This window comes from Vespula pensylvanica, chromosome 17, assembly GCF_014466175.1.
Source record: "Vespula pensylvanica isolate Volc-1 chromosome 17, ASM1446617v1, whole genome shotgun sequence".
Taxonomy (NCBI): Eukaryota; Metazoa; Arthropoda; class Insecta; order Hymenoptera; family Vespidae; genus Vespula; species Vespula pensylvanica.
The window spans coordinates 3,983,653-3,994,844 of NC_057701.1; the positions used below are offsets into that span (position 1 = coordinate 3,983,653).

At 29.7% G+C, this 11,192-nt stretch overlaps 4 protein-coding genes across 9 annotated transcripts; 2 read left to right on the forward strand and 2 right to left on the reverse strand.

Annotated features, from left to right (window-relative positions):
- The first annotated feature begins 185 nt into the window (after positions 1–185).
- LOC122635054 (methylosome subunit pICln) lies at positions 186–1,935 on the forward strand. 3 transcript variants are annotated; one of them, XM_043824814.1, is made up of 6 exons: positions 186–333; positions 752–878; positions 937–1,073; positions 1,190–1,366; positions 1,446–1,535; positions 1,609–1,935. In XM_043824814.1, exons 2-6 carry the CDS (start codon positions 760–762, stop codon positions 1,701–1,703), a joined length of 618 nt encoding a protein of 205 aa, XP_043680749.1. In that variant the 5' UTR covers positions 186–333; positions 752–759; the 3' UTR covers positions 1,704–1,935. The 3 variants fall into 3 exon arrangements, with proteins under 3 accessions (XP_043680749.1, XP_043680750.1, XP_043680748.1); XM_043824815.1 differs by having other exon boundaries at positions 212–489; XM_043824813.1 differs by having other exon boundaries at positions 213–636.
- A 71-nt stretch (positions 1,936–2,006) lies between these two features.
- Positions 2,007–6,366, reverse strand: LOC122635051 (regulator of nonsense transcripts 2). Its single transcript, XM_043824808.1, has 2 exons — positions 6,225–6,366; positions 2,007–5,883 (listed from the first exon to the last, which is right to left on the reverse strand). The coding sequence occupies exon 2, from the start codon at positions 5,871–5,873 to the stop codon at positions 2,430–2,432; it is 3,444 nt and encodes a 1,147-aa protein (XP_043680743.1). The 5' UTR covers positions 5,874–5,883; positions 6,225–6,366; the 3' UTR covers positions 2,007–2,429.
- A 10-nt stretch (positions 6,367–6,376) lies between these two features.
- Positions 6,377–7,469, forward strand: LOC122635055 (D-aminoacyl-tRNA deacylase 1). Of its 4 annotated transcripts, none has more exons than XM_043824816.1 (4): positions 6,377–6,582; positions 6,794–6,884; positions 6,978–7,210; positions 7,318–7,469. In XM_043824816.1, exons 1-4 carry the CDS (start codon positions 6,525–6,527, stop codon positions 7,446–7,448), a joined length of 513 nt encoding a protein of 170 aa, XP_043680751.1. In that variant the 5' UTR covers positions 6,377–6,524; the 3' UTR covers positions 7,449–7,469. The 4 variants fall into 4 exon arrangements, with proteins under 4 accessions (XP_043680751.1, XP_043680752.1, XP_043680754.1 ...); XM_043824817.1 differs by having other exon boundaries at positions 6,794–6,878; XM_043824819.1 differs by having other exon boundaries at positions 6,462–6,720; positions 6,794–6,878.
- LOC122635052 (GRIP and coiled-coil domain-containing protein 1) lies at positions 7,470–11,192 on the reverse strand. Its single transcript, XM_043824809.1, has 10 exons — positions 10,631–11,192; positions 10,342–10,528; positions 10,105–10,208; positions 9,869–10,027; positions 9,548–9,693; positions 9,236–9,470; positions 8,845–9,157; positions 8,439–8,755; positions 7,859–8,319; positions 7,470–7,784 (listed from the first exon to the last, which is right to left on the reverse strand). Exons 2-10 carry the CDS (start codon positions 10,415–10,417, stop codon positions 7,613–7,615), a joined length of 1,983 nt encoding a protein of 660 aa, XP_043680744.1. The 5' UTR covers positions 10,418–10,528; positions 10,631–11,192; the 3' UTR covers positions 7,470–7,612.

Consider the following 11,192-nt stretch of genomic DNA (forward strand, 5'->3'; position numbering starts at 1 on the left):
TAATTTTTTATTCGAATTTAATAGAAATGGTATTTAATTTTTTTTTCTTTTTTTTTTTTTTTTCTTTAAACTGAAATTACAGTTCGGAAAGTTATCGTTTTCGATTTCATTTGTAAATCATCGATATTGTTTTTCGCGCGTAAAATTTCAAATTGCAATTGAAAGTGAAAGAACGTGCGATAGGTCTGAATCAGTCAGTCGGAAGCAATCTGAAGTTAGGGAATCAGCAGTCACCGTCTTAGCTCAAAATACGCATACATTCAAGTCGTAAAAATTTTTACATCGTGTGTCGTGTTTACAATAGCGTAGTGTAAAAGAGATAAGGCAAGAGCTGTGAGTAAATATTAGTATTTACAAAGAACTTAATGCCAATGAATTTTGACAATTAAGCATCTTTGTAAAATATAGATTTGTCGAGCTCAAGTCCTATTTAACGCGTAACTGTATATTTTCGGCACCGTTGACGTTGACTCACTCTTCAAAATCCCGGTATCAGCCTAATTCATCCTTAATATGGACCTACACCGTTGAAAAACATACACCAATTGTCTCTGATAAATTACACTTCAGAGATTCGAACGAATCATTTATTTACGTTACTCTCATAGATGTAGTATAACCTCAAGTGTCTCATAGGTTTGAATCTTACTCTCGTAATATCACGATTTACTTGTGATATCTATTTTTAAACTGGTTTACAATCTAATTCAAAATGTCTCAATCAAGGAACACGTATGTACAAACGTTACAGGTGGAAAAATGGTAGTGCTTAGCAGCTTTCTAGCACCGCAGGAAGGCATCCGTCATGAAGAACCAAACACCACTGTATACATTAATGCTAGGGAGGTGGGAAAAGGCACTCTCTATATTACAGAAAGGTATAATAGTTTATTTCTGATCACCATACATTTTTTTAATGTAAATCGACATTGGCAGTTTACTATCCTGGATAGACAGCGATACGCAACAAGGATTTTCTCTCGAGTACCCTCATATTTCTATACACGCTATCTCAAGAGATCAACAGGTTCATCCTAGGCAATGTTTATACATTATGGTGGACAACCTTCCAGGTATATCTTATAAATATATTTCTTCCGATGATTTTGAATATTTTAAAAGATATGTTGAAAATAGTATAATGATAGTACATCGCCAATACGCACCATTCAAATCGATTCGCTTGCAGACGTGCCATTACCGCCGTCCCCTGATAATGGTTCAGAAAACGAAGATGAGGAGGGAGATACCCCTATGACGGAGATGAGTTTTGTACCTGATGACACGAATAATCTGGATGCGATGTTTGAAGCAATGAATCAATGTCAAGCTCTCCATCCAGATCCACAAGATAGTTTCTCTGATGGTAATTGATACGTATGACATATTGTACTTTGTCGATTTATTAGTACTTACATATATATTTCAAATGTATGCATTTAAAGCTGAAGAAGACATTTATGAAGACGCAGAAGAAGATGACTTTGAATATTATGAAGTCGGTGCTGGTGATGCTCCATACATATTACCAACTGGTAACCTATTTAATATTTAATGACGTTGTTATAAATCTTTTTAAACAATTTATCACGAATCCGTTTTCCATAGAACAAATAGGAGCTAATCACAGCAATGGCACGGAAGCTGACGAACCAATGGACGTTGAAGCAGGTCAGTTTGAGGATGCAGAAGAGGACCCATAAATTGAGATTATAAAAACATATGCTGACACGCATTTAGTATTACTTTATATGATTATCGATTTCATATATTTCGGTAGATATGTAATATCGTTATTGCAAGCTATAAGACAAAACTGCGTCGAACGTAAAAGCACCTAACATTTATTTATATTCATTTTGTACATGGTGATAATTTCTTAGGTAAAAAATAAATAGGTATACATTAAATATAACTGATCATTTTGTATATGCACAAATAGTTAATAATTCAATTTCTTCTATCATTAAATCTTACCTATGATGGGAAAAATGCATTTTGCATTGACAATTTTTATAGAAGTATTTATTTGTGCACAAGAGTTCTTAGTCATGATGAGCATATTATATGAAACATTAGAAAATAAGATTAATCATAAGTATTACATCGAAGTATTTGGAGAACTATTATTCTCAGTATATTACGATTTTACTCACTTGATTGTAACATTTTTTCCCTAACATTTTTTTACATGCAATCGTGCATCCATTCACATATTATCCAACAATACTACTCTTAATGCTAATAACAAAACGAAGAAAAGACGAATCTATACAAACAATAGATATTACGTCTTTAATTAAAAGTAGAAGATATGGTGTATAATTACAATTGCACTGTTTCACATTGGTCGAAATTCCATGGAGTGAGACTACACGGTGCTCACAAAGTTCAAAATAATTACTTTTTAGAGCAACTGCCGCATGGATTTACCGAATTTTTTTTGGACCGAATATAAGATCAGCATCCGGTGCGCCTTTGGGATGATTATACTTTTGTCGTCGTTCTCTGTTTAGATTTACTGTTACCGGTCGTGTACCTTGATTTATAGTTTCTTGATAATCTTCCTCTTCTTGTCTTTCTGTTATATTCAGAGTTAATCTTTTTACACGTTCTTTCTCTTCCTTTTGTTCTTGTTCGCGATTTCTAAGATTCATAGCTAATTCTGATGATACTGGCACAGCTAAATTTTTATACTGTTGTTTATTACCCTTCCTCAGCATAAGTATGAAGTCCACAGTAGAATTATCAGATGATTGCACTTGCAATTGTTCATACGTTTTTTTTGTACTTTTTATATGTAATGGTACAGATATATCAACTTGTTGCGGCTTGACAGCGTCACGCATTCTATCCTGTATATTATCAGAAACCATTTTATCAAGTGCAGAAAGAAAATCATCATCTTCGGGACAAGTCATCTTTTTTGGACCTGCTGGAAGAGCAGCATTTAATTCAGTACCATCCATTATAACTCCTTCAGTACCACCTTCTGATAGACTTTGATCTCCTTGAGTATTTTCCTGAGTTCCCATGGTATCGTCTCTTTCCGCTTCTGCTGTCCAATCTTCTTCAGATTGTGCTTCTGAACAATCTTCAGATTCTTCAAAATGTAAATCTCCCATTCCTTTAGCATCACCACTTCCATTTCCAGATGTCACAAGCAATTCTTCATCTCCTTCTACGATTACACTCATATCAGAATCTCCCTCTGTATGCTCAATGTCTTCTGTAGCGGTACTTCCTAGGGATGGATACAATATATTCCTTAATTCTTCTATAGCACATTGTGCCTCTTTATAGCTTTGAAACAGTTGCATTTTTGGTCTAAGCATTGTCAACGTATCTCGATACATATAATCTATTCCTACTGGAAAGGGATTTTCAGTAGTCCATATAGGATCTGTATATTTAAACCAATAATAATTTTGAAAGAATACCAAAAAGTAGTCGAGCTTTTTCTTACTTGAACCTCCACTAAAGTATTGTCCACAGGTTTCTAAAAGTGTACATACTAATCTAATTCTAAATAAGTGATCGGGTGGATCAAGAACACTTGGAACGGAATGATCCATGCTGACACCGAATGTAATTAACAGATACAAAGTTCTAAAGATATCACCACTTTCAACCATACGATAATTATATAATTCTCCAAGATACTTAACCATGGCAATGCGACGTTGATTGTATTTAGGCAAATTAATTTCCATACACAGTCTTATGTCTTCTAATACACCATCTACCACATGAGGACCTATTGTTTCATAATGTGCTACTAGTCCAGCTAACAAACTTCCAACACATCGAATATTTAAATATTTTACATTGTATGCAGCGGTGAGACATTTTATAGCATACGAAGATACACTTTCATCTTCCCAGTCTAACTTCCTCATCCATTTAAGTACCTTATCCGTATTTGTTTTAGAAAGATCTTGATAGAGAAGTTTCCTAATGAATTCATGAATTGGAGGTCTATCTTTTTTAGATACTCCACCAGTTGATTCAGGAGGATTTACAAAGTAATATGCATTTTCAATTATTGTTACGTAACGGGAATCTAATGCAGTAACAGCCTTCTTACGCATCATCTGTTCCAAATAGACCTTTGTTCTTTGATGAGAATCAGGAGAACAAAAGAGATATCTTCCACAAGTCTCTAACAAATTACATGCCATCTCAATATGATGGTGAGTAAAATCATGAAGTAATACTTTCAGACAATATAATGCTTCTATTTTTGAATAAAGTTTAAATTTTACAAGCTCTCCTATGTAGCGTACCACTTTTATCTTTGATTCAATATTAATTTGATCCTTTTTTCGAACATGATATTTGAAATCATGTTTCAGCATTAAACACAAATCATTTGCTACATCTGGCATTACAGGATATAGAATTGCAGCTAAACGAGAATAGAATGGCAGCAAATCTAAGCGTATCCTAGAAACACCAAATAATGCTTTTACTAATTTTTTTTTATTATGCTTTGTATTCAAATTTATAAGAAAATCAACTGCTGCATTATCAATCATCTCGCGATTGACACAATTTGGCAAGTGACTAAGAAATGCATCCAACAATATTTTATTACTTATGTTGGAAACTTGAGGTTCCTCTGTTTCCACTTCTGGTTCATCCACTTTTTCAGTCTCTTCTAATTCATCAAACGTTATCTCTTCGTCCAAAGTTTCTTCCGTAATAGGAACATCAGGTTTTGGTACTTCTTTCAAATATGATCCTGGTAAAAATACTGTTAAATCAGGCAATACTTCATAAAATCGTCTTGTTTCTTCATCTCCCCACATATCTTCCAAAATGCTATTTTCTTCCCCTTCATTAATCATTTTTAATGTTTCCTCAGCTTCTGCCTTCATTTCAATATCTACAGGAAGTTCAGGTATTGGTTCATCTAAGGTATCAGAGTAACTTTGTACTCCATTAAGGAGACGTTCATAAGATACTTGAAGGGATTCTAATTTCTCTTTTCTTTCTGCACTCAATTCACCTCTGGTTTGTAAAATTTTACGATTTTGTTTTTCAAAAGCTTGAAGTTCTTTGTGTTCTTTCAACAGATGTTTACACAATGAATTGTAATAATCTCGTAATAAGAATCTTACATTTTGTTGTTTGTCAGGAGAAAGTAATTTGCTTTTAGGTATCGCAATATTTAATTTTTCAGATAATTCCCTTACCCTTCTAGGGACAAGACCTGCATAATCTTCTCCACAATGACGGCAAAAACTTAATATAATGCTTGCATTATTGTGTTCCTCTTTATCCATGTTAATTAAAACTGTTAATACAGAGCCAAGAAGTGGTAAACCCTGTTTGTGCGTAAAAATTCCAGCGTTTACAAGTTCCGCATAAAATCGTAAATCTACTCTTAGTTTACTTGGATTAGCAATTTTTTCTCCAATTTTTAAGGATAGTATTCTTTGCCAGTTTTCGAAGAAGTGAGCAGAAAACTCTGCATATGTCTGATGTAAAAAGCTACAAGCTTTAATTGCTGACGATATATCATTCATCTTCAATTTAGCATCAACTAATGCAGTAGCAACTTCACTAACATATTTTGTTAAATTTAAATTAGCCATATCTTTCAGAACAGCATCTAATTGAGTCATACTAAAATTTTTAAGTTTCTTGACAAACGTTGTATTTCTCTTAAGACTGGAGTCCAATTTACTGAAATATGTGTCTGGTGGTCTTGTAGGATTCAAATTAGCAGCCCTAATTTCTTCTTTGTTTGTTAATCTTTGTTCAGTTTCCTTTACATACTCCAGTAAATACTGTCTATCTTCTTCTGACACTGCATCAGGTTCAGCAGGTACCTCTACTTCTTGCCCAACATTATCTGTTTCCGACATGTTTAAGTATCTACGATAGAAGACAATAAAAATTTTTTTATTTTAACGTCTGATAGAAATAATAAAAAATAGAAATTTATTTCTTTTATAAAGTTTCTAGAGAAGATACATTACAAATATACATTGTATCGTTTCATTTGTATTTAATCTTACTTCCAATATAAGAATAATTTGTCTTAGAAAATTTATAGGTTAAATATGTTTATTTGTACACAAAAAAATAATGAAGAAAATGAAAATATAGTATAACGATTAGTCTGCACGATTTCTTAGCTAAATATCAAAACGTATAAATATTTATACTCTTATTACTTTAAATTTTATTTAACAGGTTAATATTCCTTTACTTACATTCTGGAAACGTAATAAGATCTTATATTAAAAAGATGGACAGTGTAAGTATGCGGCTTCTCTTTTTGTAAGATAGTAAACGGTGTATGTAATGATGCGGATATGCAAGAGCGCACTCTATTGTAGATACGTCAAAATTATGTGAACTGGAATCGGTATTTATCGCTTTACGATTAAATTTAATATTTGATATTTTTCAGATAAACTTATAATCAGTAATTGATAAAATCCATTAAAACTTTTTCTGAATTAAATGTATGCTATTGTTGGACGTGCATCTTATTGCGTATTATATTACGAATGGTCGAATTTCATCACGTCGAAGTTTCGTGTGTTAACGTTATAAACTTAAAAAAATGTACATACAATATAAAATGAAGATAAGACTTAATTAAGATACAATTAGTAATAGGAAAAATTATATAAAAAATTAATTATAAAGATTTAAAGAATATGAAAGCAGTAATACAACGCGTAACAAGTGCTTCTGTTACAGGTTATATACATATTATATATACATAGTATAAATTAATTACAAAATATGTTATCTTTACATATTCTGTTTTTAGTGGATGATAAAGTTATCAGCAGTATTGGAAATGGGCTTTGTATATTAATCGGTATAACAAGAGGTGATACTTTGGCTGACATAAAGTATATGTACTTATTGTATTTTTCTATTTAAATAATACGTATTAAAATCTCACTTTACATAATATATTTTGTCATTCATTTTGTATAATGCTTTTTTAGAGTAAAAAAAATCTTAAATATAAAGGTTTTTGAGAATGACAACAAGAAATGGAGTGCCAGTGTTATGGATAAACAGTACGAAATTTTGTGTATCAGTCAATTTACATTGTATCATGTTTTAAAAGGAAATAAGCTTGACTTCCATAGAGCAATGCCAGCACAAGAGTCGGAACCATTTTATAAAAATTTTTTGAACGAGTTGGGTAAAAACTATAAACCAGAATTAATTAAAGGTAATTATTTTAATTTAATTATTATAAAACAAAAATACCTGGTATATTGCAAGTTATAAAAAGAATAAAGGATTATAATATTTATGTAATTTTATTGTTTTATATAGATGGTATATTTGGAGCTATGATGCAAGTTAGTATACAAAATAATGGACCTGTTACTTTAGAAATAGAATCTCCAATTAAACCTGTTAAAGATAGTACTGAAAAACTTGATAAAAATGATTCTGCAGAATAAATAATTATTAATTTGTATATATATCTTGATCAATTTTATTTATTTCACCAATATTCTATTAACTACTTTAATCTATGAAATAATATAAATATAATGAGAAAATATAAAAGAATAGAGATATGTTTTCTGTAATAATGTTTACCTGTTTACTGAAACTCCAAAAACTATTTAGCGTGATTGACCTTTTCTAACTCATCTGGTGTAAATCGTAAAACTGTAGATATAGCATTTAATATATGTCGCTTACTTGACGAATCATTTGTAGTTAAATAATTGATAAGTACATTTTTTAAATATTCTAAATTTGCTCCTTCTCTAGATTTACATGCTTCCAATCTGAATTGTAAGAACATGTAAAAAATATATATTTGCTATTTGTATATATTAAATAATTGTGAATGAACAAATACCTTGCCACTTGTGTTTGTACAGTTTTTAATTCTTCTTTATGTTTCTCAGTTACATGAAGCAATTGTCTTTCTTTTTCTCTTAATAATGCCTCCAATTCTAATATTCTCTTTCTAGTCGATGATATCTGCACTTCATGTCTTGCTAATTCTTGAGTATAATGCAATATAGGAGGACTATCATTATTTAATAATCCTGTTACTATATCGCCTGAGGATTCTGATTTATTTTCGGATTTTATTACACTTCTTTCACCTTCCCGGAAAGAAGAATCTTTTTTTGGTATTAATGCATGAAATGATGCTTTCAATGTTAAGATTTCTTTCTCTTTTTCTTGAACAAGTGCGACGGATCGTTCTCTTTGACGCAGTAATTGTTGTTCTAATGTACATATTTTACTACGAAATTCATTTTCTTTTTGTGATAGTACATGTTCTGATTTGGCACGTTCTTCTTGTAATAACTGTAAATTTGTAAATTTTGATATATATCATTTTATATTAAAAAAAATATATATATTTATATATATTTCAACATTAATTTACACACACATACGTTGAATATGTATGTTAAAAAATTTACCTGTTGGTAATAATCTATTTTTATCTGCAATTCTTTTTCTTTCTGTATTAATTTGCTATTTAATGTACGTATTCTTTCTTCTAAATTGTTATTATGAGTTTTAAGTAAATGTAATTGAGTTTTACTATTTTCTTTATCACGTAAATCCATTAAGTTGTAAGTTTGTTGATGCCCTTTACGTAAAAGGCTTGTATCAACATCGTATTTAGTTAGTACTTGCTCTTTGTGCATTTTAAATTCTTGTAATAGAGTTTCATACTTTTCTTTATATTCAGAATCTTTGTATTTACCATTTAACTCCAAATGTTTTAACAATGCTGTAAGTTCAACATAGTTACAATTTATTTAAAAATTTAATTTTTTATGTATCTGTTAATTTAATTTTAACTGTTAATAATTTACTTACATTCTACATAAGCTGAATCATCTTTTTTATTGTCTAAATATAATAAATGTCCATATAGGATTTTTATTTTAGAAATTATTTCTTCTGGTTCGTTTGGCACATTGACACATTCTTTGTGTTCCGCATCTTGTATATTAGATAATTGGTCCTTAAGATTTTGAATAGAACGTTGATCTTGTTGCCTTAATCTATCATATTCTCCTACTGTTTCAGAAAGTTCAGCTAAGCGAGATTCTAAACCAGCTACTCTTGTTTCATGAGTCATAGCTAATGTTCTAGCTTGTTGCTCTGCAGTTGCTGCTCTTCTCTGTTCCTTAATGATTTAACAATAAAACTGAATTATATAGTGTAGTTTGAGATATAATAAATGGTATGACATAATATTATTTACTTCAAGTATAGCATAACGATGTTGCTTCTTCATAGCAACCATTTCAGCTTGCAATGAAAGAAGAAGAGGTGGTGTTTCTTTAGCTGCTTCCTCTGCTTGTTTTAACTTATTTTTGGTTATTTCTAATTCTGCTTCGAGAATTTTACATTGCGTTTTGTTGGCAAATAAATTTTTCAATTGCTGTTCTAACTGCTCTTTATTACGAAGTTCTTCGTTTAACATCTTTTGTAGTTCCCTGAAAAACTTATTACGTTGTAAAGACATAATGAGCACATTTACATTAATCACCGTTGTACTTGTACTATTACATACTTTATTGTAGACGCATGATTTGCTTTTTCTTTTTCTCTTTCATGGCGTTCCATGATTAATTTACACTTCACATGTTCTATTTCAGATATATTGTGATTTTGCCCTTTTTTTAATTTTTCCTTTAATTCTCTAATTACTTTCTCACACTATATAACAAAGATTATTGTAAGACATATGTTAAACATTTAAGTAGAATTATTAGAAATTTATGTAAATTACATGGTTCTACATTTATATATTTTATAAAATTCATAATCACATAATATAGAAATAATATCAAATAGTAGTCAATATTTATGAAAGTATTTTACAATATCTTACTTCCTCACGTTCCATTCTTAATTGTTTTCTGTCATTTTGAAAATTAGCTTCCATCTTTGATTTTTCTGCGGATAATGTAGCCAGAGAATTCATTAAAGTTTCTAACTGATTCTTTAATTGTTTTACTGTTTCTGTATCTCGTTGTACAGTCGATGATTGCTAGATTATATTATAAGCATCAATGTATTAAAATATATTATAAAAATTGTTTATACGCAATACAAAAAATTATTTACCTGTCCATCAATATCTTCTATATTTTTGCTTTTTTCTGAAGATTTATTGGTTTCCGCTTGTTCTTTATTTATATTTGTTGATTGAATATCAGTAGATTGAGTATCTAAAATATGAGAAAATATATAAAAAGAAAATTTTGTATAGTTTAAAAAATTTAAATTAGTTCGGTAAACTTAATAAATATATGTTACTACTGATTTATAAAGTATACTTTTTCGTATTAACTTAAAAATTACTTTCTGATGCAGATGAAATTTGTTCCTCCTTATGATTTTCATTTTTTCCCATTTTTTTTTCATTTATATCACCCATTATTCTTAACTTGTAACTTCACGTATATAAGATTTTATAGAAATGATAAATTCCTAATTAATTATATTACTTCCATCATTATATAAAGAGTTCATTGAAATTGTTTGATAACTGAAATCATAATTATGATAGTATTATATATCAAAGAATAAAATATAATAATATTGTAACATTAATAACATTGTTAAAAGCTGTCAATAACATATAACTCACGAGTTTTATTTGCGTCAAGTAATACATCATAATGTATCAAAGATTATATAATCGAGATATTGTTAGGTTACTTTTATTATTGTTGAGCATTAATATTATAAATATAATAATATAACAAATTTATACATATATATATTTTCTACCTAATAGTGTAAAATCAGACATTTCTAGTCTGTAAAAGGATAATACCCTTTTCGGATTTTTATAACTACGTTATTGAGCTTTGAGTTTTATCGATTCGCCATCTGGCGAGAAAATTTTCAAGTTAAGATTATATATTTAAAATCCTGTTTTGCATGCCAAACTTAAGTTAAATATTTCAATTCATAAAGACAACGCGTATGTATATGTATATAGTAAATCACATTGATGTATATTAAAATTAATAGTTTAAAATTTAGTGTAGATGGCGACCTGATCGTGTACATTGAGCTCTTAGGACCGTATATTTAGGGTCCGAAGAAATTTCAATATGCGTAAAGAATTTTAAAAAAAATATTTATATAAATCATATTGAATCTTTTTTATTAGTTGTAATACTTACCATAGTAATAAAATTTTT

Bases quoted from the DNA above. Each gene is read 5' to 3' on its own strand.
- LOC122635054 (XM_043824814.1), top strand. From the start codon at position 760: ATGGTAGTGCTTAGCAGCTTTCTAGCACCGCAGGAAGGCATCCGTCAT. The intron at 879-936 runs GTATAATAGTTT...CGACATTGGCAG, and splicing joins ACTCTCTATATTACAGAAAG to TTTACTATCCTGGATAGACA. The intron at 1,367-1,445 runs GTAATTGATACG...ATGCATTTAAAG, and splicing joins ACAAGATAGTTTCTCTGATG to CTGAAGAAGACATTTATGAA.
- LOC122635051 (XM_043824808.1), bottom strand. From the start codon at position 5,873: ATGTCGGAAACAGATAATGTTGGGCAAGAAGTAGAGGTACCTGCTGAA.
- LOC122635055 (XM_043824816.1), top strand. From the start codon at position 6,525: ATGGTCGAATTTCATCACGTCGAAGTTTCGTGTGTTAACGTTATAAAC. The intron at 6,885-6,977 runs GTACTTATTGTA...ATGCTTTTTTAG, and splicing joins TTGGCTGACATAAAGTATAT to AGTAAAAAAAATCTTAAATA. The intron at 7,211-7,317 runs GTAATTATTTTA...TGTTTTATATAG, and splicing joins TAAACCAGAATTAATTAAAG to ATGGTATATTTGGAGCTATG.
- LOC122635052 (XM_043824809.1), bottom strand. From the start codon at position 10,417: ATGGGTGATATAAATGAAAAAAAAATGGGAAAAAATGAAAATCATAAG. The intron at 9,471-9,547 runs GTATGTAATAGT...TAAGTTTTTCAG, and splicing joins AATCATGCGTCTACAATAAA to GGAACTACAAAAGATGTTAA. The intron at 8,320-8,438 runs GTAAATTTTTTA...ACAAATTTACAG, and splicing joins AAATAGATTATTACCAACAG to TTATTACAAGAAGAACGTGC.